Consider the following 19,335-nt stretch of genomic DNA (forward strand, 5'->3'; position numbering starts at 1 on the left):
CAGAGCCCGGTGTGGGCTGCAGGGCTCCCCTTGCCGTGCACGTAACCTCCGCCAGCCAGACCAGGGCAATCCCTCAGCCACAACAGGACCAGGCTGAGGTCATTTTGAGACACCCCACAACCCCTGCAGCTCTGGCCACACATGGTCCCGCATTTGAGCTCCAAGAGTCCCCCCTGAATGCAGGCTGCTCCCCTGTCTGTGGGACACGTGGCATTTGCGGACCTCCAGCCTCAGCACGCATGAGCCTGGCTGCCCCAGGGGCTGGCAGCCCCCCGGGGAAAATGCTTGCATCGGATCCAGCCACTTTGCTCCTCCGTGGCCCTGCTCCAGGCCCTGGAGAGAAAGCAAACGGGAGGCTTCTCCTGCCTCTTCTTCCTCCCCTCCCCTCCCCTCCCCTTCCCTTCCCGCTCCCGTCCCTTTTCCTCCTGTTTTCTTCCTCTTCTCCTTCCCCTCCTCACAGCCAGCACAGACCAACACACTGGCTGCTCCTCCCTTCTCTGCTACAGACGTTCAATCCCAGAAATCACAGCCCGATTCGTGTGGCAGGAGCTTCGCAGGGCACGTTGTCATGCTGCTGCCTCCAGCAGCCGCAGCCAGGGCCGGCTGCCCAGCACCGTGTCCAGGGAGCTTTTGCGTGTCTCTGAGGACGGGGAGTCCACCCCCTCCTGGGGAAACCTGTGCAACTGCTCAGTCTCACTCACAGGGAAACAGTGGCCTGGCACGTTGAGGCAGAGCCTCCTGCCTTTCAGCTGGTGCCCATTGCCTCTTGTCCTGGCACTGGCCACCTCAGAGAAGAGCCTGGCTCCATCTTCTTGATGCCTTCCATTCAGGCACGTGTGCAGCTTGGTGAGGAACACTCTGAGGCTCCTCTTCACCGCGAGCCAAGGTCCCAGCTCTCTCCGGCTCTCCCCAGAGGAGACATGAGAGTAGAACAGGATCTTTCCATTGGAAGGGACCTAGAAAGATCATCTAGTCCAACAGCCTGACTTCGTGAGGGATGACCAAACTGTAAAGCGAATCATCAGCAGCATTTTCTAAAAGCCTCTTAAACATCGAGAGGCCTGGGGCATTGACCACCTCTCTGGGAAACCAGCTGCAGCTTTTGAGTACCCGCTCAGCCAAGAAATGTTTCCTCATGTCCAGTCTAAACCTTCCCCACTGCAGCTTTGAACAGTTCCCCTGTGGACTCTTGCTGGATCCCAGGGAGAAGAGAGCAGCATCTCCCTATCCAATTCTCCTCCTCACGAAGCTGTAGAGGGCAGCGAGGTCGCCCCTCGGCCTCCGTTTCTCCTGCTCTCCAGCAATCGACGGCCATTGCCCAAGCGTGGGCTTCAACACGGGATCTTTGTCCAGCCTCCTCTGCGTGGGCACCCGGAGATGCTGCCCTGCTTCTGCGGAGCACCAGACCTGCAGGAGCTGCTGCTGCTGCTCCCAGGCGGAAAAGGCCAGGCCAAGGAGTCCTGCCAGCACCTGTCCTGCTCCCTTCCCTCTGCCCTTTCCCCAACTCCTGCAAGTCCCACCACAAGGCTCTCTCTCTCCCCCGCCTGCTGCCTGCAACCTCCCTCTCCCAGCACCGCCCACCCTCACCTCTCTGGGCATCTCAGCACCAGCATTTGCCCTCCATCTGCTGAAGGGCACTTGCCCCCAGGCTCTTTGCTAGGTGGGACAAGGACGGAGGGAGACACGACTGGGATGCAGGAAAACTTTATTTTGCCCAGAGGATCAGCAGAGATGGTCAGAGAGGTGGTGGACGAGACCCAGAGAGGCTGGTTGCCACGGGTGGCGGGAGGCAGGGGCATCTTCTCAAGAGCATGGCTTCTTGCTCCAGATGCCCCCTTCGTGCAGCATTGCAGCTCCCGAGGACGGGGTCCATCAGGCCCGCAGAGCCATTGGGGTCCAGGTCCTAGCTCGTCTGACAGCTGGCAAGAGAGGGAGGAGAGCAGAGAGCAGGAGAAGGGGGCAGGGAAGGGCCGAGGCTGCGGGGCACGGCCAGCTGCCCAGGCACTGTCTGGGGCTGGGGATGCTCAGCACTCCTCAGTGCCCCGTGCCTGCCAGCTCAGCCCTGCGTGGCTGACGTCGGCATTGGCGTTTGGGCTGGGGGCCCAGGCACCAAGGGAGCTCTGGGGCTGGGTCTAGCAGGGCCCACAGTTGTCCCACAGCCTCCTGCTGTAGCGGGGCAAGGCGTAAGGGCTGTAGGCGGGAGAAGCGTAGGAGGGTCTGCCAAAGGTGCAGAGGCCCCCGGAGCCCTGGGTGGCCCCGGCACCGTAGAGGCCGCCCAGCCCCAGGGAGCCCCCAAAGGCGGGTGCTCCGGAGGAGCCCACCACGGCTTGCTGGGGGAAGGAGCTGAGGATGGGGCCGGGGAAGGTGACGACGACGGGGGGCGGCTGGATGAGGGCCGTCGAGTCGGGGCACTGCCGGGCGCACAGCTCGTTGCAGCTGTCAGCGATGGGCTGGGGGACGGCGACGCTGGTTGGTGCCGGGCGCAGGTCAGAGCAAGACATCTTTGCGTGGGATCGAACGGTGCTCTGCAAGAGGGCAGAGATTGCAAGTGAGCAGCAGAGGGGAGCACCCGAGGCGGATGGGCCGCAGCAGGGGGCCAGGAGGACAAGCGCTCGCAGACTTACCCTGTTCCCTGAGGAGAAGGCAGCCAGAGCAGTGGTTGGGAGAGCCTGGCAGTGGCAGAGCTTTTATAGCGGCCCTGCTGTTGCTCAGTAGCAGCTGGGCCAATCAGCAGAGGCAGCACTCCCTCCTGCCTACACCTATGGGGCTGGCCGCCTCCTGCCCCTCCCTGAGTCAGCATCCCCTTGCCAGACCAGCACATACCGCTTGCCAGGCTTGTAGCCCTCTGTGCTCTGCGGGCTACATGACAGCACGCATCCCCCTGCTCGGGGATGTAGAAGGCAGGAGATGGCCATGCTTGTGCAGCTCCTTGCTGCCTGACTGGTGCTCTGCTGCAGGGAAACCTCTGCCCTGTGCCCACAGCCAGGCTCTGCTGTGAATCGAGCCGGCGGCGAGGGCGAGCGCGGCCAGCCCAGCCAAGGGCTGCTGGGACTTTGGCGTCAGCCGGCGCCGCCAGCTGCCCAGCACCCCGAGGGCAGCCCCTGCCCAGCACCATCGCCCGGCAATGGGCTTCCCAGGAGACTTGCAAGGGGCCCGCGGGGCTGGGGCAGGCCTGGAGTGAGCCCGTGCCACTTCAGCACGGGTCGGGGTCTGTGCTCCTTGCAGCACGCACGTTGCGGAAGAGCACAAGGGGTCTTGCTCCCCCAGACTTGCAGAGGTCCGCGGCCACGGCCTGCGGGCAGATGGAGGCCGGCTGTGTTGGGCTGGCGAGTGATACATCGTGCTGAGCAGGCAGTGCCCGAGAGGAGTGCCTTTGATTTGGCGTTTCGTAACCTCGCGCCTCTGTAGATAATAGCTCCACGGTGCGCGTCACGCGGTCGCTGGCGTGCGGGAGACCCTGGTCTTCCCTGTGGCTCTGCGAAGCAGACAGGGGGCCACGCCGAGACCAAGCCCTTGCAGAAGAGCTATGGCACGCAGGGCGCTTGCAGTCAGCCTTTGTCACGCCGTGTGCCCTCTTTCACACAGAGATGATGACAAGACAGTGGGGCTAATTGGGCCCGTGAGGTGGCAGCTGGCAAGCGTCTGAGTGGGGTAATTGCAGGGGCTGATAGAGCGGGTTGGGGCTGGAGAGGAAACGACATCAGCAAAACAGCCCCGTGCCACGCAGGGAGAAGGCAGGGGCTCGGCCAGCGCGGGACACGTGCCTCCAGTGCGGCCAGCTCCTCCCCCCACTCTCTGGTGCGGCATAAAAGCGCTGCCCTCGCTGTGCATGGCCATCCGCTGCTCCTGCCTCGCTCTGCTCAGGAAAAGGGTAGGTGGGTGCCTGCAGCTCTCTGCCCCCTGTCGCTGAGGCCGCTGTGGGGTATCCCTGGCCAGGAGAGCTCTGCCAGCGGCGGGCGTGCTGGCAGCCGCCTTGGACGGCCAGGCTGGGCTGAGCCACGACGGGAGGAGGATGGAGCCCCGTGGCCAGGCCACGCAGAGCCGGGCCCTGCACAGGCTCTCTGCCAGGGCTCGTCTGCCCTCTGCTTGCAGAGAGAGATGGCAAGGAGAGGGCTACAGAGAGCAGGGCGCTGAGGGGGGCTGGCTGGGCAAAGGGCAAACAGTGGGCAGTGCGGCAAGGGGGTGGCCCTGGTCCCTCCAGCTCCAGGACAGCCAAGGGAACAGGGCAGTGCTGGGTCGGGGACTCTTCTCCGCATGCATGACAGCTGTCCTCGGGGCCGTGTCTTTCAGGCTCATCACTCTCGCACAAAGATGTCTTGCTCCGACCTGCGCCCAGCACCAACCAGCGTCGCCGTCCCCCAGCCCATCGCTGACAGCTGCAACGAGCTGTGCGCCCGGCAGTGCCCCGACTCGACGGCCTTCATCCAGCCGCCCCCCGTCGTCGTCACCTTCCCCGGCCCCATCCTCACGTCCTTCCCCCAGCAAGCCGTGGTGGGCTCCTCCGGAGCACCCGCCTTTGGGGGCTCCCTGGGGCTGGGCGGCCTCTACGGTGCCGGGGCCACCCAGGGCTCCGGGGGCCTCTGCACCTTTGGCAGACCCTACTACGCTTCTCCCGCCTGCAGCCCTTACGCCTTGCCCCGCTACAGCAGGAAGCTGTGGGACAACTGTGGCCCCTGCTAGACCCAGCCCCAGAGCTCCCTTGCTGCCTGGGCCACCTCGCCCTCACGCCTCCACTCCTTGCCTGCCTCTCTCCATGCCGCCTCTCCTCCTCGCCCCGTCCCTTGCCCAGATGCGCGACTCTACCATCGTCCCACAGGGCACTCGTTAGTCTCTGCAATGGCCGCTGCGTGGGGTAGGAAGCCTGGAGGAACAGCTCTCTCGAAGCCTCCAGGGACAACCTGCCTGCCTCTACCTTCAGTGTCTTTCTCCAGTGGTTCCTTTCCTGCACTGCAATAAAACAGTCTTGCATCCAACACCTGCCTCTCCTCCTCTTCTTTCAGAGCCCGGTGTGGGCTGCAGGGCTCCCCTTGCCGTGCACGTAACCTCCGCCAGCCAGACCAGGGCAATCCCTCAGCCACAACAGGACCAGGCTGAGGTCATTTTGAGACACCCCACAACCCCTGCAGCTCTGGCCACACATGGTCCCGCATTTGAGCTCCAAGAGTCCCCCCTGAATGCAGGCTGCTCCCCTGTCTGTGGGACACGTGGCATTTGCGGACCTCCAGCCTCAGCACGCATGAGCCTGGCTGCCCCAGGGGCTGGCAGCCCCCCGGGGAAAATGCTTGCATCGGATCCAGCCACTTTGCTCCTCCGTGGCCCTGCTCCAGGCCCTGGAGAGAAAGCAAACGGGAGGCTTCTCCTGCCTCTTCTTCCTCCCCTCCCCTCCCCTCCCCTCCCCTCCCCTCCCCTCCCCTCCCCTCCCCTCCCCTCCCCTCCCCTTCCCGCTCCCGTCCCTTTTCCTCCTGTTTTCTTCCTCTTCTCCTTCCCCTCCTCACAGCCAGCACAGACCAACACACTGGCTGCTCCTCCCTTCTCTGCTACAGACGTTCAATCCCAGAAATCACAGCCCGATTCGTGTGGCAGGAGCTTCGCAGGGCACGTTGTCATGCTGCTGCCTCCAGCAGCCGCAGCCAGGGCCGGCTGCCCAGCACCGTGTCCAGGGAGCTTTTGCGTGTCTCTGAGGACGGGGAGTCCACCCCCTCCTGGGGAAACCTGTGCAACTGCTCAGTCTCACTCACAGGGAAACAGTGGCCTGGCACGTTGAGGCAGAGCCTCCTGCCTTTCAGCTGGTGCCCATTGCCTCTTGTCCTGGCACTGGCCACCTCAGAGAAGAGCCTGGCTCCATCTTCTTGATGCCTTCCATTCAGGCACGTGTGCAGCTTGGTGAGGAACACTCTGAGGCTCCTCTTCACCGCGAGCCAAGGTCCCAGCTCTCTCCGGCTCTCCCCAGAGGAGACATGAGAGTAGAACAGGATCTTTCCATTGGAAGGGACCTAGAAAGATCATCTAGTCCAACAGCCTGACTTCGTGAGGGATGACCAAACTGTAAAGCGAATCATCAGCAGCATTTTCTAAAAGCCTCTTAAACATCGAGAGGCCTGGGGCATTGACCACCTCTCTGGGAAACCAGCTGCAGCTTTTGAGTACCCGCTCAGCCAAGAAATGTTTCCTCATGTCCAGTCTAAACCTTCCCCACTGCAGCTTTGAACAGTTCCCCTGTGGACTCTTGCTGGATCCCAGGGAGAAGAGAGCAGCATCTCCCTATCCAATTCTCCTCCTCACGAAGCTGTAGAGGGCAGCGAGGTCGCCCCTCGGCCTCCGTTTCTCCTGCTCTCCAGCAATCGACGGCCATTGCCCAAGCGTGGGCTTCAACACGGGATCTTTGTCCAGCCTCCTCTGCGTGGGCACCCGGAGATGCTGCCCTGCTTCTGCGGAGCACCAGACCTGCAGGAGCTGCTGCTGCTGCTCCCAGGCGGAAAAGGCCAGGCCAAGGAGTCCTGCCAGCACCTGTCCTGCTCCCTTCCCTCTGCCCTTTCCCCAACTCCTGCAAGTCCCACCACAAGGCTCTCTCTCCCCCGCCTGCTGCCTGCAACCTCCCTCTCCCAGCACCGCCCACCCTCACCTCTCTGGGCATCTCAGCACCAGCATTTGCCCTCCATCTGCTGAAGGGCACTTGCCCCCAGGCTCTTTGCTAGGTGGGACAAGGACGGAGGGAGACACGACTGGGATGCAGGAAAACTTTATTTTGCCCAGAGGATCAGCAGAGATGGTCAGAGAGGTGGTGGACGAGACCCAGAGAGGCTGGTTGCCACGGGTGGCGGGAGGCAGGGGCATCTTCTCAAGAGCATGGCTTCTTGCTCCAGATGCCCCCTTCGTGCAGCATTGCAGCTCCCGAGGACGGGGTCCATCAGGCCCGCAGAGCCATTGGGGTCCAGGTCCTAGCTCGTCTGACAGCTGGCAAGAGAGGGAGGAGAGCAGAGAGCAGGAGAAGGGGGCAGGGAAGGGCCGAGGCTGCGGGGCACGGCCAGCTGCCCAGGCACTGTCTGGGGCTGGGGATGCTCAGCACTCCTCAGTGCCCCGTGCCTGCCAGCTCAGCCCTGCGTGGCTGACGTCGGCATTGGCGTTTGGGCTGGGGGCCCAGGCACCAAGGGAGCTCTGGGGCTGGGTCTAGCAGGGCCCACAGTTGTCCCACAGCCTCCTGCTGTAGCGGGGCAAGGCGTAAGGGCTGTAGGCGGGAGAAGCGTAGGAGGGTCTGCCAAAGGTGCAGAGGCCCCCGGAGCCCTGGGTGGCCCCGGCACCGTAGAGGCCACCCAGCCCCAGGGAGCCCCCAAAGGCGGGTGCTCCGGAGGAGCCCACCACGGCTTGCTGGGGGAAGGAGCTGAGGATGGGGCCGGGGAAGGTGACGACGACGGGGGGCGGCTGGATGAGGGCCGTCGAGTCGGGGCACTGCCGGGCGCACAGCTCGTTGCAGCTGTCAGCGATGGGCTGGGGGACGGCGACGCTGGTTGGTGCCGGGCGCAGGTCAGAGCAAGACATCTTTGCGTGGGATCGAACGGTGCTCTGCAAGAGGGCAGAGATTGCAAGTGAGCAGCAGAGGGGAGCACCCGAGGCGGATGGGCCGCAGCAGGGGGCCAGGAGGACAAGCGCTCGCAGACTTACCCTGTTCCCTGAGGAGAAGGCAGCCAGAGCAGTGGTTGGGAGAGCCTGGCAGTGGCAGAGCTTTTATAGCGGCCCTGCTGTTGCTCAGTAGCAGCTGGGCCAATCAGCAGAGGCAGCACTCCCTCCTGCCTACACCTATGGGGCTGGCCGCCTCCTGCCCCTCCCTGAGTCAGCATCCCCTTGCCAGACCAGCACATACCGCTTGCCAGGCTTTCTAGCCCTCTGTGCTCTGCGGGCTACATGACAGCACGCATCCCCCTGCTCGGGGATGTAGAAGGCAGGAGATGGCCATGCTTGTGCAGCTCCTTGCTGCCTGACTGGTGCTCTGCTGCAGCGAAACCTCTGCCCTGTGCCCACAGCCAGGCTCTGCTGTGAATCGAGCCGGCGGCGAGGGCGAGCGCGGCCAGCCCAGCCAAGGGCTGCTGGGACTTTGGCGTCAGCCGGCGCCGCCAGCTGCCCAGCACCCCGAGGGCAGCCCCTGCCCAGCACCATCGCCCGGCAATGGGCTTCCCAGGAGACTTGCAAGGGGCCCGCGGGGCTGGGGCAGGCCTGGAGTGAGCCCGTGCCACTTCAGCACGGGTCGGGGTCTGTGCTCCTTGCAGCACGCACGTTGCGGAAGAGCACAAAGGGTCTTGCTCCCCCAGACTTGCAGAGGTCCGCGGCCACGGCCTGCGGGCAGATGGAGGCCGGCTGTGTTGGGCTGGCGAGTGATACATCGTGCTGAGCAGGCAGTGCCCGAGAGGAGTGCCTTTGATTTGGCGTTTCGTAACCTCGCGCCTCTGTAGATAATAGCTCCACGGTGCGCGTCACGCGGTCGCTGGCGTGCGGGAGACCCTGGTTTCCCTGTGGCTCTGCGAAGCAGACAGGGGGCCACGCCGAGACCAAGCCCTTGCAGAAGAGCTATGGCACGCAGGGCGCTTGCAGTCAGCCTTTGTCATGCCGTGTGCCCTCTTTCACACAGAGATGATGACAAGACAGTGGGGCTAATTGGGCCCGTGAGGTGGCAGCTGGCAAGCGTCTGAGTGGAGTAATTGCAGGGGCTGATAGAGCGGGTTGGGGCTGGAGAGGAAACGACATCAGCAAAACAGCCCCGTGCCACGCAGGGAGAAGGCAGGGGCTCGGCCAGCGCGGGACACGTGCCTCCAGTGCGGCCAGCTCCTCCCCCCACTCTCTGGTGCGGCATAAAAGCGCTGCCCTCGCTGTGCATGGCCATCCGCTGCTCCTGCCTCGCTCTGCTCAGGAAAAGGGTAGGTGGGTGCCTGCAGCTCTCTGCCCCCTGTCGCTGAGGCCGCTGTGGGGTATCCCTGGCCAGGAGAGCTCTGCCAGCGGCGGGCGTGCTGGCAGCCGCCTTGGACGGCCAGGCTGGGCTGAGCCACGACGGGAGGAGGATGGAGCCCCGTGGCCAGGCCACGCAGAGCCGGGCCCTGCACAGGCTCTCTGCCAGGGCTCGTCTGCCCTCTGCTTGCAGAGAGAGATGGCAAGGAGAGGGCTACAGAGAGCAGGGCGCTGAGGGGGGCTGGCTGGGCAAAGGGCAAACAGTGGGCAGTGCGGCAAGGGGGTGGCCCTGGTCCCTCCAGCTCCAGGACAGCCAAGGGAACAGGGCAGTGCTGGGTCGGGGACTCTTCTCCGCATGCATGACAGCTGTCCTCGGGGCCGTGTCTTTCAGGCTCATCACTCTCGCACAAAGATGTCTTGCTCCGACCTGCGCCCAGCACCAACCAGCGTCGCCGTCCCCCAGCCCATCGCTGACAGCTGCAACGAGCTGTGCGCCCGGCAGTGCCCCGACTCGACGGCCTTCATCCAGCCGCCCCCCGTCGTCGTCACCTTCCCCGGCCCCATCCTCACGTCCTTCCCCCAGCAAGCCGTGGTGGGCTCCTCCGGAGCACCCGCCTTTGGGGGCTCCCTGGGGCTGGGCGGCCTCTACGGTGCCGGGGCCACCCAGGGCTCCGGGGGCCTCTGCACCTTTGGCAGACCCTACTACGCTTCTCCCGCCTGCAGCCCTTACGCCTTGCCCCGCTACAGCAGGAAGCTGTGGGACAACTGTGGCCCCTGCTAGACCCAGCCCCAGAGCTCCCTTGCTGCCTGGGCCACCTCGGCCTCACGCCTCCACTCCTTGCCTGCCTCTCTCCATGCCGCCTCTCCTCCTCGCCCCGTCCCTTGCCCAGATGCGCGACTCTACCATCGTCCCACAGGGCACTCGTTAGTCTCTGCAATGGCCGCTGCGTGGGGTAGGAAGCCTGGAGGAACAGCTCTCTCGAAGCCTCCAGGGACAACCTGCCTGCCTCTACCTTCAGTGTCTTTCTCCAGTGGTTCCTTTCCTGCACTGCAATAAAACAGTCTTGCATCCAACACCTGCCTCTCCTCCTCTTCTTTCAGAGCCCGGTGTGGGCTGCAGGGCTCCCCTTGCCGTGCACGTAACCTCCGCCAGCCAGACCAGGGCAATCCCTCAGCCACAACAGGACCAGGCTGAGGTCATTTTGAGACACCCCACAACCCCTGCAGCTCTGGCCACACATGGTCCCGCATTTGAGCTCCAAGAGTCCCCCCTGAATGCAGGCTGCTCCCCTGTCTGTGGGACACGTGGCATTTGCGGACCTCCAGCCTCAGCACGCATGAGCCTGGCTGCCCCAGGGGCTGGCAGCCCCCCGGGGAAAATGCTTGCATCGGATCCAGCCACTTTGCTCCTCCGTGGCCCTGCTCCAGGCCCTGGAGAGAAAGCAAACGGGAGGCTTCTCCTGCCTCTTCTTCCTCCCCTCCCCTCCCCTCCCCTTCCCTTCCCGCTCCCGTCCCTTTTCCTCCTGTTTTCTTCCTCTTCTCCTTCCCCTCCTCACAGCCAGCACAGACCAACACACTGGCTGCTCCTCCCTTCTCTGCTACAGACGTTCAATCCCAGAAATCACAGCCCGATTCGTGTGGCAGGAGCTTCGCAGGGCACGTTGTCATGCTGCTGCCTCCAGCAGCCGCAGCCAGGGCCGGCTGCCCAGCACCGTGTCCAGGGAGCTTTTGCGTGTCTCTGAGGACGGGGAGTCCACCCCCTCCTGGGGAAACCTGTGCAACTGCTCAGTCTCACTCACAGGGAAACAGTGGCCTGGCACGTTGAGGCAGAGCCTCCTGCCTTTCAGCTGGTGCCCATTGCCTCTTGTCCTGGCACTGGCCACCTCAGAGAAGAGCCTGGCTCCATCTTCTTGATGCCTTCCATTCAGGCACGTGTGCAGCTTGGTGAGGAACACTCTGAGGCTCCTCTTCACCGCGAGCCAAGGTCCCAGCTCTCTCCGGCTCTCCCCAGAGGAGACATGAGAGTAGAACAGGATCTTTCCATTGGAAGGGACCTAGAAAGATCATCTAGTCCAACAGCCTGACTTCGTGAGGGATGACCAAACTGTAAAGCGAATCATCAGCAGCATTTTCTAAAAGCCTCTTAAACATCGAGAGGCCTGGGGCATTGACCACCTCTCTGGGAAACCAGCTGCAGCTTTTGAGTACCCGCTCAGCCAAGAAATGTTTCCTCATGTCCAGTCTAAACCTTCCCCACTGCAGCTTTGAACAGTTCCCCTGTGGACTCTTGCTGGATCCCAGGGAGAAGAGAGCAGCATCTCCCTATCCAATTCTCCTCCTCACGAAGCTGTAGAGGGCAGCGAGGTCGCCCCTCGGCCTCCGTTTCTCCTGCTCTCCAGCAATCGACGGCCATTGCCCAAGCGTGGGCTTCAACACGGGATCTTTGTCCAGCCTCCTCTGCGTGGGCACCCGGAGATGCTGCCCTGCTTCTGCGGAGCACCAGACCTGCAGGAGCTGCTGCTGCTGCTCCCAGGCGGAAAAGGCCAGGCCAAGGAGTCCTGCCAGCACCTGTCCTGCTCCCTTCCCTCTGCCCTTTCCCCAACTCCTGCAAGTCCCACCACAAGGCTCTCTCTCCCCCGCCTGCTGCCTGCAACCTCCCTCTCCCAGCACCGCCCACCCTCACCTCTCTGGGCATCTCAGCACCAGCATTTGCCCTCCATCTGCTGAAGGGCACTTGCCCCCAGGCTCTTTGCTAGGTGGGACAAGGACGGAGGGAGACACGACTGGGATGCAGGAAAACTTTATTTTGCCCAGAGGATCAGCAGAGATGGTCAGAGAGGTGGTGGACGAGACCCAGAGAGGCTGGTTGCCACGGGTGGCGGGAGGCAGGGGCATCTTCTCAAGAGCATGGCTTCTTGCTCCAGATGCCCCCTTCGTGCAGCATTGCAGCTCCCGAGGACGGGGTCCATCAGGCCCGCAGAGCCATTGGGGTCCAGGTCCTAGCTCGTCTGACAGCTGGCAAGAGAGGGAGGAGAGCAGAGAGCAGGAGAAGGGGGCAGGGAAGGGCCGAGGCTGCGGGGCACGGCCAGCTGCCCAGGCACTGTCTGGGGCTGGGGATGCTCAGCACTCCTCAGTGCCCCGTGCCTGCCAGCTCAGCCCTGCGTGGCTGACGTTGGCATTGGCGTTTGGGCTGGGGGCCCAGGCACCAAGGGAGCTCTGGGGCTGGGTCTAGCAGGGCCCACAGTTGTCCCACAGCCTCCTGCTGTAGCGGGGCAAGGCGTAAGGGCTGTAGGCGGGAGAAGCGTAGGAGGGTCTGCCAAAGGTGCAGAGGCCCCCGGAGCCCTGGGTGGCCCCGGCACCGTAGAGGCCGCCCAGCCCCAGGGAGCCCCCAAAGGCGGGTGCTCCGGAGGAGCCCACCACGGCTTGCTGGGGGAAGGAGCTGAGGATGGGGCCGGGGAAGGTGACGACGACGGGGGGCGGCTGGATGAGGGCCGTCGAGTCGGGGCACTGCCGGGCGCACAGCTCGTTGCAGCTGTCAGCGATGGGCTGGGGGACGGCGACGCTGGTTGGTGCCGGGCGCAGGTCAGAGCAAGACATCTTTGCGTGGGATCGAACGGTGCTCTGCAAGAGGGCAGAGATTGCAAGTGAGCAGCAGAGGGGAGCACCCGAGGCGGATGGGCCGCAGCAGGGGGCCAGGAGGACAAGCGCTCGCAGACTTACCCTGTTCCCTGAGGAGAAGGCAGCCAGAGCAGTGGTTGGGAGAGCCTGGCAGTGGCAGAGCTTTTATAGCGGCCCTGCTGTTGCTCAGTAGCAGCTGGGCCAATCAGCAGAGGCAGCACTCCCTCCTGCCTACACCTATGGGGCTGGCCGCCTCCTGCCCCTCCCTGAGTCAGCATCCCCTTGCCAGACCAGCACATACCGCTTGCCAGGCTTGTAGCCCTCTGTGCTCTGCGGGCTACATGACAGCACGCATCCCCCTGCTCGGGGATGTAGAAGGCAGGAGATGGCCATGCTTGTGCAGCTCCTTGCTGCCTGACTGGTGCTCTGCTGCAGGGAAACCTCTGCCCTGTGCCCACAGCCAGGCTCTGCTGTGAATCGAGCCGGCGGCGAGGGCGAGCGCGGCTAGCCCAGCCAAGGGCTGCTGGGACTCTGGCGTCAGCCGGCGCCGCCAGCTGCCCAGCACCCCGAGGGCAGCCCCTGCCCAGCACCATCGCCCGGCAATGGGCTTCCCAGGAGACTTGCAAGGGGCCCGCGGGGCTGGGGCAGGCCTGGAGTGAGCCCGTGCCACTTCAGCACGGGTCGGGGTCTGTGCTCCTTGCAGCACGCACGTTGCTGAAGAGCACAAGGGGTCTTGCTCCCCCAGACTTGCAGAGGTCCGCGGCCACGGCCTGCGGGCAGATGGAGGCCGGCTGTGTTGGGCTGGCGAGTGATACATCGTGCTGAGCAGGCAGTGCCCGAGAGGAGTGCCTTTGATTTGGCGTTTCGTAACCTCGCGCCTCTGTAGATAATAGCTCCACGGTGCGCGTCACGCGGTCGCTGGCGTGCGGGAGACCCTGGTCTTCCCTGTGGCTCTGCGAAGCAGACAGGGGGCCACGCCGAGACCAAGCCCTTGCAGAAGAGCTATGGCACGCAGGACGCTTGCAGTCAGCCTTTGTCACGCCGTGTGCCCTCTTTCACACAGAGATGATGACAAGACAGTGGGGCTAATTGGGCCCGTGAGGTGGCAGCTGGCAAGCGTCTGAGTGGGGTAATTGCAGGGGCTGATAGAGCGGGTTGGGGCTGGAGAGGAAACGACATCAGCAAAACAGCCCCGTGCCACGCAGGGAGAAGGCAGGGGCTCGGCCAGCGCGGGACACGTGCCTCCAGTGCGGCCAGCTCCTCCCCCCACTCTCTGGTGCGGCATAAAAGCGCTGCCCTCGCTGTGCATGGCCATCCGCTGCTCCTGCCTCGCTCTGCTCAGGAAAAGGGTAGGTGGGTGCCTGCAGCTCTCTGCCCCCTGTCGCTGAGGCCGCTGTGGGGTATCCCTGGCCAGGAGAGCTCTGCCAGCGGCGGGCGTGCTGGCAGCCGCCTTGGACGGCCAGGCTGGGCTGAGCCACGACGGGAGGAGGATGGAGCCCCGTGGCCAGGCCACGCAGAGCCGGGCCCTGCACAGGCTCTCTGCCAGGGCTCGTCTGCCCTCTGCTTGCAGAGAGAGATGGCAAGGAGAGGGCTACAGAGAGCAGGGCGCTGAGGGGGGCTGGCTGGGCAAAGGGCAAACAGTGGGCAGTGCGGCAAGGGGGTGGCCCTGGTCCCTCCAGCTCCAGGACAGCCAAGGGAACAGGGCAGTGCTGGGTCGGGGACTCTTCTCCGCATGCATGACAGCTGTCCTCGGGGCCGTGTCTTTCAGGCTCATCACTCTCGCACAAAGATGTCTTGCTCCGACCTGCGCCCAGCACCAACCAGCGTCGCCGTCCCCCAGCCCATCGCTGACAGCTGCAACGAGCTGTGCGCCCGGCAGTGCCCCGACTCGACGGCCTTCATCCAGCCGCCCCCCGTCGTCGTCACCTTCCCCGGCCCCATCCTCACGTCCTTCCCCCAGCAAGCCGTGGTGGGCTCCTCCGGAGCACCCGCCTTTGGGGGCTCCCTGGGGCTGGGCGGCCTCTACGGTGCCGGGGCCACCCAGGGCTCCGGGGGCCTCTGCACCTTTGGCAGACCCTACTACGCTTCTCCCGCCTGCAGCCCTTACGCCTTGCCCCGCTACAGCAGGAAGCTGTGGGACAACTGTGGCCCCTGCTAGACCCAGCCCCAGAGCTCCCTTGCTGCCTGGGCCACCTCGGCCTCACGCCTCCACTCCTTGCCTGCCTCTCTCCATGCCGCCTCTCCTCCTCGCCCCGTCCCTTGCCCAGATGCGCGACTCTACCATCGTCCCACAGGGCACTCGTTAGTCTCTGCAATGGCCGCTGCGTGGGGTAGGAAGCCTGGAGGAACAGCTCTCTCGAAGCCTCCAGGGACAACCTGCCTGCCTCTACCTTCAGTGTCTTTCTCCAGTGGTTCCTTTCCTGCACTGCAATAAAACAGTCTTGCATCCAACACCTGCCTCTCCTCCTCTTCTTTCAGAGCCCGGTGTGGGCTGCAGGGCTCCCCTTGCCGTGCACGTAACCTCCGCCAGCCAGACCAGGGCAATCCCTCAGCCACAACAGGACCAGGCTGAGGTCATTTTGAGACACCCCACAACCCCTGCAGCTCTGGCCACACATGGTCCCGCATTTGAGCTCCAAGAGTCCCCCCTGAATGCAGGCTGCTCCCCTGTCTGTGGGACACGTGGCATTTGCGGACCTCCAGCCTCAGCACGCATGAGCCTGGCTGCCCCAGGGGCTGGCAGCCCCCCGGGGAAAATGCTTGCATCGGATCCAGCCACTTTGCTCCTCCGTGGCCCTGCTCCAGGCCCTGGAGAGAAAGCAAACGGGAGGCTTCTCCTGCCTCTTCTTCCTCCCCTCCCCTCCCCTCCCCTTCCCTTCCCGCTCCCGTCCCTTTTCCTCCTGTTTTCTTCCTCTTCTCCTTCCCCTCCTCACAGCCAGCACAGACCAACACACTGGCTGCTCCTCCCTTCTCTGCTACAGACGTTCAATCCCAGAAATCACAGCCCGATTCGTGTGGCAGGAGCTTCGCAGGGCACGTTGTCATGCTGCTGCCTCCAGCAGCCGCAGCCAGGGCCGGCTGCCCAGCACCGTGTCCAGGGAGCTTTTGCGTGTCTCTGAGGACGGGGAGTCCACCCCCTCCTGGGGAAACCTGTGCAACTGCTCAGTCTCACTCACAGGGAAACAGTGGCCTGGCACGTTGAGGCAGAGCCTCCTGCCTTTCAGCTGGTGCCCATTGCCTCTTGTCCTGGCACTGGCCACCTCAGAGAAGAGCCTGGCTCCATCTTCTTGATGCCTTCCATTCAGGCACGTGTGCAGCTTGGTGAGGAACACTCTGAGGCTCCTCTTCACCGCGAGCCAAGGTCCCAGCTCTCTCCGGCTCTCCCCAGAGGAGACATGAGAGTAGAACAGGATCTTTCCATTGGAAGGGACCTAGAAAGATCATCTAGTCCAACAGCCTGACTTCGTGAGGGATGACCAAACTGTAAAGCGAATCATCAGCAGCATTTTCTAAAAGCCTCTTAAACATCGAGAGGCCTGGGGCATTGACCACCTCTCTGGGAAACCAGCTGCAGCTTTTGAGTACCCGCTCAGCCAAGAAATGTTTCCTCATGTCCAGTCTAAACCTTCCCCACTGCAGCTTTGAACAGTTCCCCTGTGGACTCTTGCTGGATCCCAGGGAGAAGAGAGCAGCATCTCCCTATCCAATTCTCCTCCTCACGAAGCTGTAGAGGGCAGCGAGGTCGCCCCTCGGCCTCCGTTTCTCCTGCTCTCCAGCAATCGACGGCCATTGCCCAAGCGTGGGCTTCAACACGGGATCTTTGTCCAGCCTCCTCTGCGTGGGCACCCGGAGATGCTGCCCTGCTTCTGCGGAGCACCAGACCTGCAGGAGCTGCTGCTGCTGCTCCCAGGCGGAAAAGGCCAGGCCAAGGAGTCCTGCCAGCACCTGTCCTGCTCCCTTCCCTCTGCCCTTTCCCCAACTCCTGCAAGTCCCACCACAAGGCTCTCTCTCCCCCGCCTGCTGCCTGCAACCTCCCTCTCCCAGCACCGCCCACCCTCACCTCTCTGGGCATCTCAGCACCAGCATTTGCCCTCCATCTGCTGAAGGGCACTTGCCCCCAGGCTCTTTGCTAGGTGGGACAAGGACGGAGGGAGACACGACTGGGATGCAGGAAAACTTTATTTTGCCCAGAGGATCAGCAGAGATGGTCAGAGAGGTGGTGGACGAGACCCAGAGAGGCTGGTTGCCACGGGTGGCGGGAGGCAGGGGCATCTTCTCAAGAGCATGGCTTCTTGCTCCAGATGCCCCCTTCGTGCAGCATTGCAGCTCCCGAGGACGGGGTCCATCAGGCCCGCAGAGCCATTGGGGTCCAGGTCCTAGCTCGTCTGACAGCTGGCAAGAGAGGGAGGAGAGCAGAGAGCAGGAGAAGGGGGCAGGGAAGGGCCGAGGCTGCGGGGCACGGCCAGCTGCCCAGGCACTGTCTGGGGCTGGGGATGCTCAGCACTCCTCAGTGCCCCGTGCCTGCCAGCTCAGCCCTGCGTGGCTGACGTCGGCATTGGCGTTTGGGCTGGGGGCCCAGGCACCAAGGGAGCTCTGGGGCTGGGTCTAGCAGGGCCCACAGTTGTCCCACAGCCTCCTGCTGTAGCGGGGCAAGGCGTAAGGGCTGTAGGCGGGAGAAGCGTAGGAGGGTCTGCCAAAGGTGCAGAGGCCCCCGGAGCCCTGGGTGGCCCCGGCACCGTAGAGGCCGCCCAGCCCCAGGGAGCCCCCAAAGGCGGGTGCTCCGGAGGAGCCCACCACGGCTTGCTGGGGGAAGGAGCTGAGGATGGGGCCGGGGAAGGTGACGACGACGGGGGGCGGCTGGATGAGGGCCGTCGAGTCGGGGCACTGCCGGGCGCACAGCTCGTTGCAGCTGTCAGCGATGGGCTGGGGGACGGCGACGCTGGTTGGTGCCGGGCGCAGGTCAGAGCAAGACATCTTTGCGTGGGATCGAACGGTGCTCTGCAAGAGGGCAGAGATTGCAAGTGAGCAGCAGAGGGGAGCACCCGAGGCGGATGGGCCGCAGCAGGGGGCCAGGAGGACAAGCGCTCGCAGACTTACCCTGTTCCCTGAGGAGAAGGCAGCCAGAGCAGTGGTTGGGAGAGCCTGGCAGTGGCAGAGCTTTTATAGCGGCCCTGCTGTTGCTCAGTAGCAGCTGGGCCAATCAGCAGAGGCAGCACTCCCTCCTGCCTACACCTATGGGGCTGGCCGCCTCCTGCCCCTCCCTGAGTCAGCATCCCCTTGCCAGACCAGCACATACCGCTTGCCAGGCTTGTAGCCCTCTGTGCTCTGCGGGCTACATGACAGCACGCATCCCCCTGCTCGGGGATGTAGAAGGCAGGAGATGGCCATGCTTGTGCAGCTCCTTGCTGCCTGACTGGTGCTCTGCTGCAGCGAAACCTCTGCCCTGTGCCCACAGCCAGGCTCTGCTGTGAATCGAGCCGGCGGCGAGGGCGAGCGCGGCCAGCCCAGCCAAGGGCTGCTGGGACTTTGGCGTCAGCCGGCCCGGCCAGCTGCCCAGTACCCCGAGGGCAGCCCCTGCCCAGCACCATCGCCCGGCAATGGGCTTCCCAGGAGACTTGCAAGGGGCCCGCGGGGCTGGGGCAGGCCTGGAGTGAGCCCGTGCCACTTCAGCACGGGTCGGGGTCTGTGCTCCTTGCAGCACGCACGTTGCGGAAGAGCACAAAGGGTCTTGCTCCCCCAGACTTGCAGAGGTCCGCGGCCACGGCCTGCGGGCAGATGGAGGCCGGCTGTGTTGGGCTGGCGAGTGATACATCGTGCTGAGCAGGCAGTGCCCGAGAGGAGTGCCTTTGATTTGGCGTTTCGTAACCTCGCGCCTCTGTAGATAATAGCTCCACGGTGCGCGTCACGCGGTCGCTGGCGTGCGGGAGACCCTGGTTTCCCTGTGGCTCTGCGAAGCAGACAGGGGGCCACGCCGAGACCAAGCCCTTGCAGAAGAGCTATGGCACGCAGGGCGCTTGCAGTCAGCCTTTGTCACGCCGTGTGCCCTCTTTCACACAGAGATGATGACAAGACAGTGGGGCTAATTGGGCCCGTGAGGTGGCAGCTGGCAAGCGTCTGAGTGGAGTAATTGCAGGGGCTGATAGAGCGGGTTGGGGCTGGAGAGGAAACGACATCAGCAAAACAGCCCCGTGCCACGCAGGGAGAAGGCAGGGGCTCGGCCAGCGCGGGACACGTGCCTCCAGTGCGGCCAGCTCCTCCCCCCACTCTCTGGTGCGGCATAAAAGCGCTGCCCTCGCTGTGCATGGCCATCCGCTGCTCCTGCCTCGCTCTGCTCAGGAAAAGGGTAGGTGGGTGCCTGCAGCTCTCTGCCCCCTGTCGCTGAGGCCGCTGTGGGGTATCCCTGGCCAGGAGAGCTCTGCCAGCGGCGGGCGTGCTGGCAGCCGCCTTGGACGGCCAGGCTGGGCTGAGCCACGACGGGAGGAGGATGGAGCCCCGTGGCCAGGCCACGCAGAGCCGGGCCCTGCACAGGCTCTCTGCCAGGGCTCGTCTGCCCTCTGCTTGCAGAGAGAGATGGCAAGGAGAGGGCTACAGAGAGCAGGGCGCTGAGGGGGGCTGGCTGGGCAAAGGGCAAACAGTGGGCAGTGCAGCAAGGGGGTGGCCCTGGTCCCTCCAGCTCCAGGACAGCCAAGGGAACAGGGCAGTGCTGGGTCGGGGACTCTTCTCCGCATGCATGACAGCTGTCCTCGGGGCCGTGTCTTTCAGGCTCATCACTCTCGCACAAAG

The 19,335-nt window shown here is 64.1% G+C and overlaps 7 protein-coding genes across 7 annotated transcripts; 3 read left to right on the forward strand and 4 right to left on the reverse strand.

Moving 5' to 3' along the window:
- Nucleotides 1-2,132: 2,132 nt before the first annotated feature.
- On the reverse strand, nt 2,133-2,501 carry LOC136112978 (scale keratin-like). Its single transcript, XM_065857921.1, has one exon. It carries the CDS (start codon nt 2,499-2,501, stop codon nt 2,133-2,135), a length of 369 nt encoding a protein of 122 aa, XP_065713993.1.
- Nucleotides 2,502-4,311: 1,810 nt separating this feature from the next.
- LOC136112975 (scale keratin-like) lies at nt 4,312-4,680 on the forward strand. Its single transcript, XM_065857918.1, has one exon. It carries the CDS (start codon nt 4,312-4,314, stop codon nt 4,678-4,680), a length of 369 nt encoding a protein of 122 aa, XP_065713990.1.
- A 2,487-nt stretch (nt 4,681-7,167) lies between these two features.
- LOC136112962 (scale keratin-like) lies at nt 7,168-7,536 on the reverse strand. Its single transcript, XM_065857900.1, has one exon. It carries the CDS (start codon nt 7,534-7,536, stop codon nt 7,168-7,170), a length of 369 nt encoding a protein of 122 aa, XP_065713972.1.
- Nucleotides 7,537-9,346: 1,810 nt separating this feature from the next.
- LOC136112976 (scale keratin-like) lies at nt 9,347-9,715 on the forward strand. Its single transcript, XM_065857919.1, has one exon. The coding sequence runs from the start codon at nt 9,347-9,349 to the stop codon at nt 9,713-9,715; it is 369 nt and encodes a 122-aa protein (XP_065713991.1).
- Nucleotides 9,716-12,162: 2,447 nt separating this feature from the next.
- Nucleotides 12,163-12,531, reverse strand: LOC136112979 (scale keratin-like). Its single transcript, XM_065857922.1, has one exon. It carries the CDS (start codon nt 12,529-12,531, stop codon nt 12,163-12,165), a length of 369 nt encoding a protein of 122 aa, XP_065713994.1.
- Nucleotides 12,532-14,341: 1,810 nt separating this feature from the next.
- Nucleotides 14,342-14,710, forward strand: LOC136112977 (scale keratin-like). The gene has a single exon (XM_065857920.1). It carries the CDS (start codon nt 14,342-14,344, stop codon nt 14,708-14,710), a length of 369 nt encoding a protein of 122 aa, XP_065713992.1.
- A 2,447-nt stretch (nt 14,711-17,157) lies between these two features.
- On the reverse strand, nt 17,158-17,526 carry LOC136112982 (scale keratin-like). The gene has a single exon (XM_065857923.1). The coding sequence runs from the start codon at nt 17,524-17,526 to the stop codon at nt 17,158-17,160; it is 369 nt and encodes a 122-aa protein (XP_065713995.1).
- Between the last annotated feature and the right edge of the window lie 1,809 nt (nt 17,527-19,335).

This window comes from Patagioenas fasciata, chromosome 30 (genome assembly GCF_037038585.1).
Source record: "Patagioenas fasciata isolate bPatFas1 chromosome 30, bPatFas1.hap1, whole genome shotgun sequence".
NCBI classification, from domain to species: domain Eukaryota; kingdom Metazoa; phylum Chordata; class Aves; order Columbiformes; family Columbidae; genus Patagioenas; species Patagioenas fasciata.

What these genes read in the sequence shown, in the direction of transcription:
- LOC136112978 (XM_065857921.1), bottom strand. Translation starts at nt 2,501, where the DNA reads ATGTCTTGCTCTGACCTGCGCCCGGCACCAACCAGCGTCGCCGTCCCC.
- LOC136112975 (XM_065857918.1), top strand. Translation starts at nt 4,312, where the DNA reads ATGTCTTGCTCCGACCTGCGCCCAGCACCAACCAGCGTCGCCGTCCCC.
- LOC136112962 (XM_065857900.1), bottom strand. Translation starts at nt 7,536, where the DNA reads ATGTCTTGCTCTGACCTGCGCCCGGCACCAACCAGCGTCGCCGTCCCC.
- LOC136112976 (XM_065857919.1), top strand. Translation starts at nt 9,347, where the DNA reads ATGTCTTGCTCCGACCTGCGCCCAGCACCAACCAGCGTCGCCGTCCCC.
- LOC136112979 (XM_065857922.1), bottom strand. Translation starts at nt 12,531, where the DNA reads ATGTCTTGCTCTGACCTGCGCCCGGCACCAACCAGCGTCGCCGTCCCC.
- LOC136112977 (XM_065857920.1), top strand. Translation starts at nt 14,342, where the DNA reads ATGTCTTGCTCCGACCTGCGCCCAGCACCAACCAGCGTCGCCGTCCCC.
- LOC136112982 (XM_065857923.1), bottom strand. Translation starts at nt 17,526, where the DNA reads ATGTCTTGCTCTGACCTGCGCCCGGCACCAACCAGCGTCGCCGTCCCC.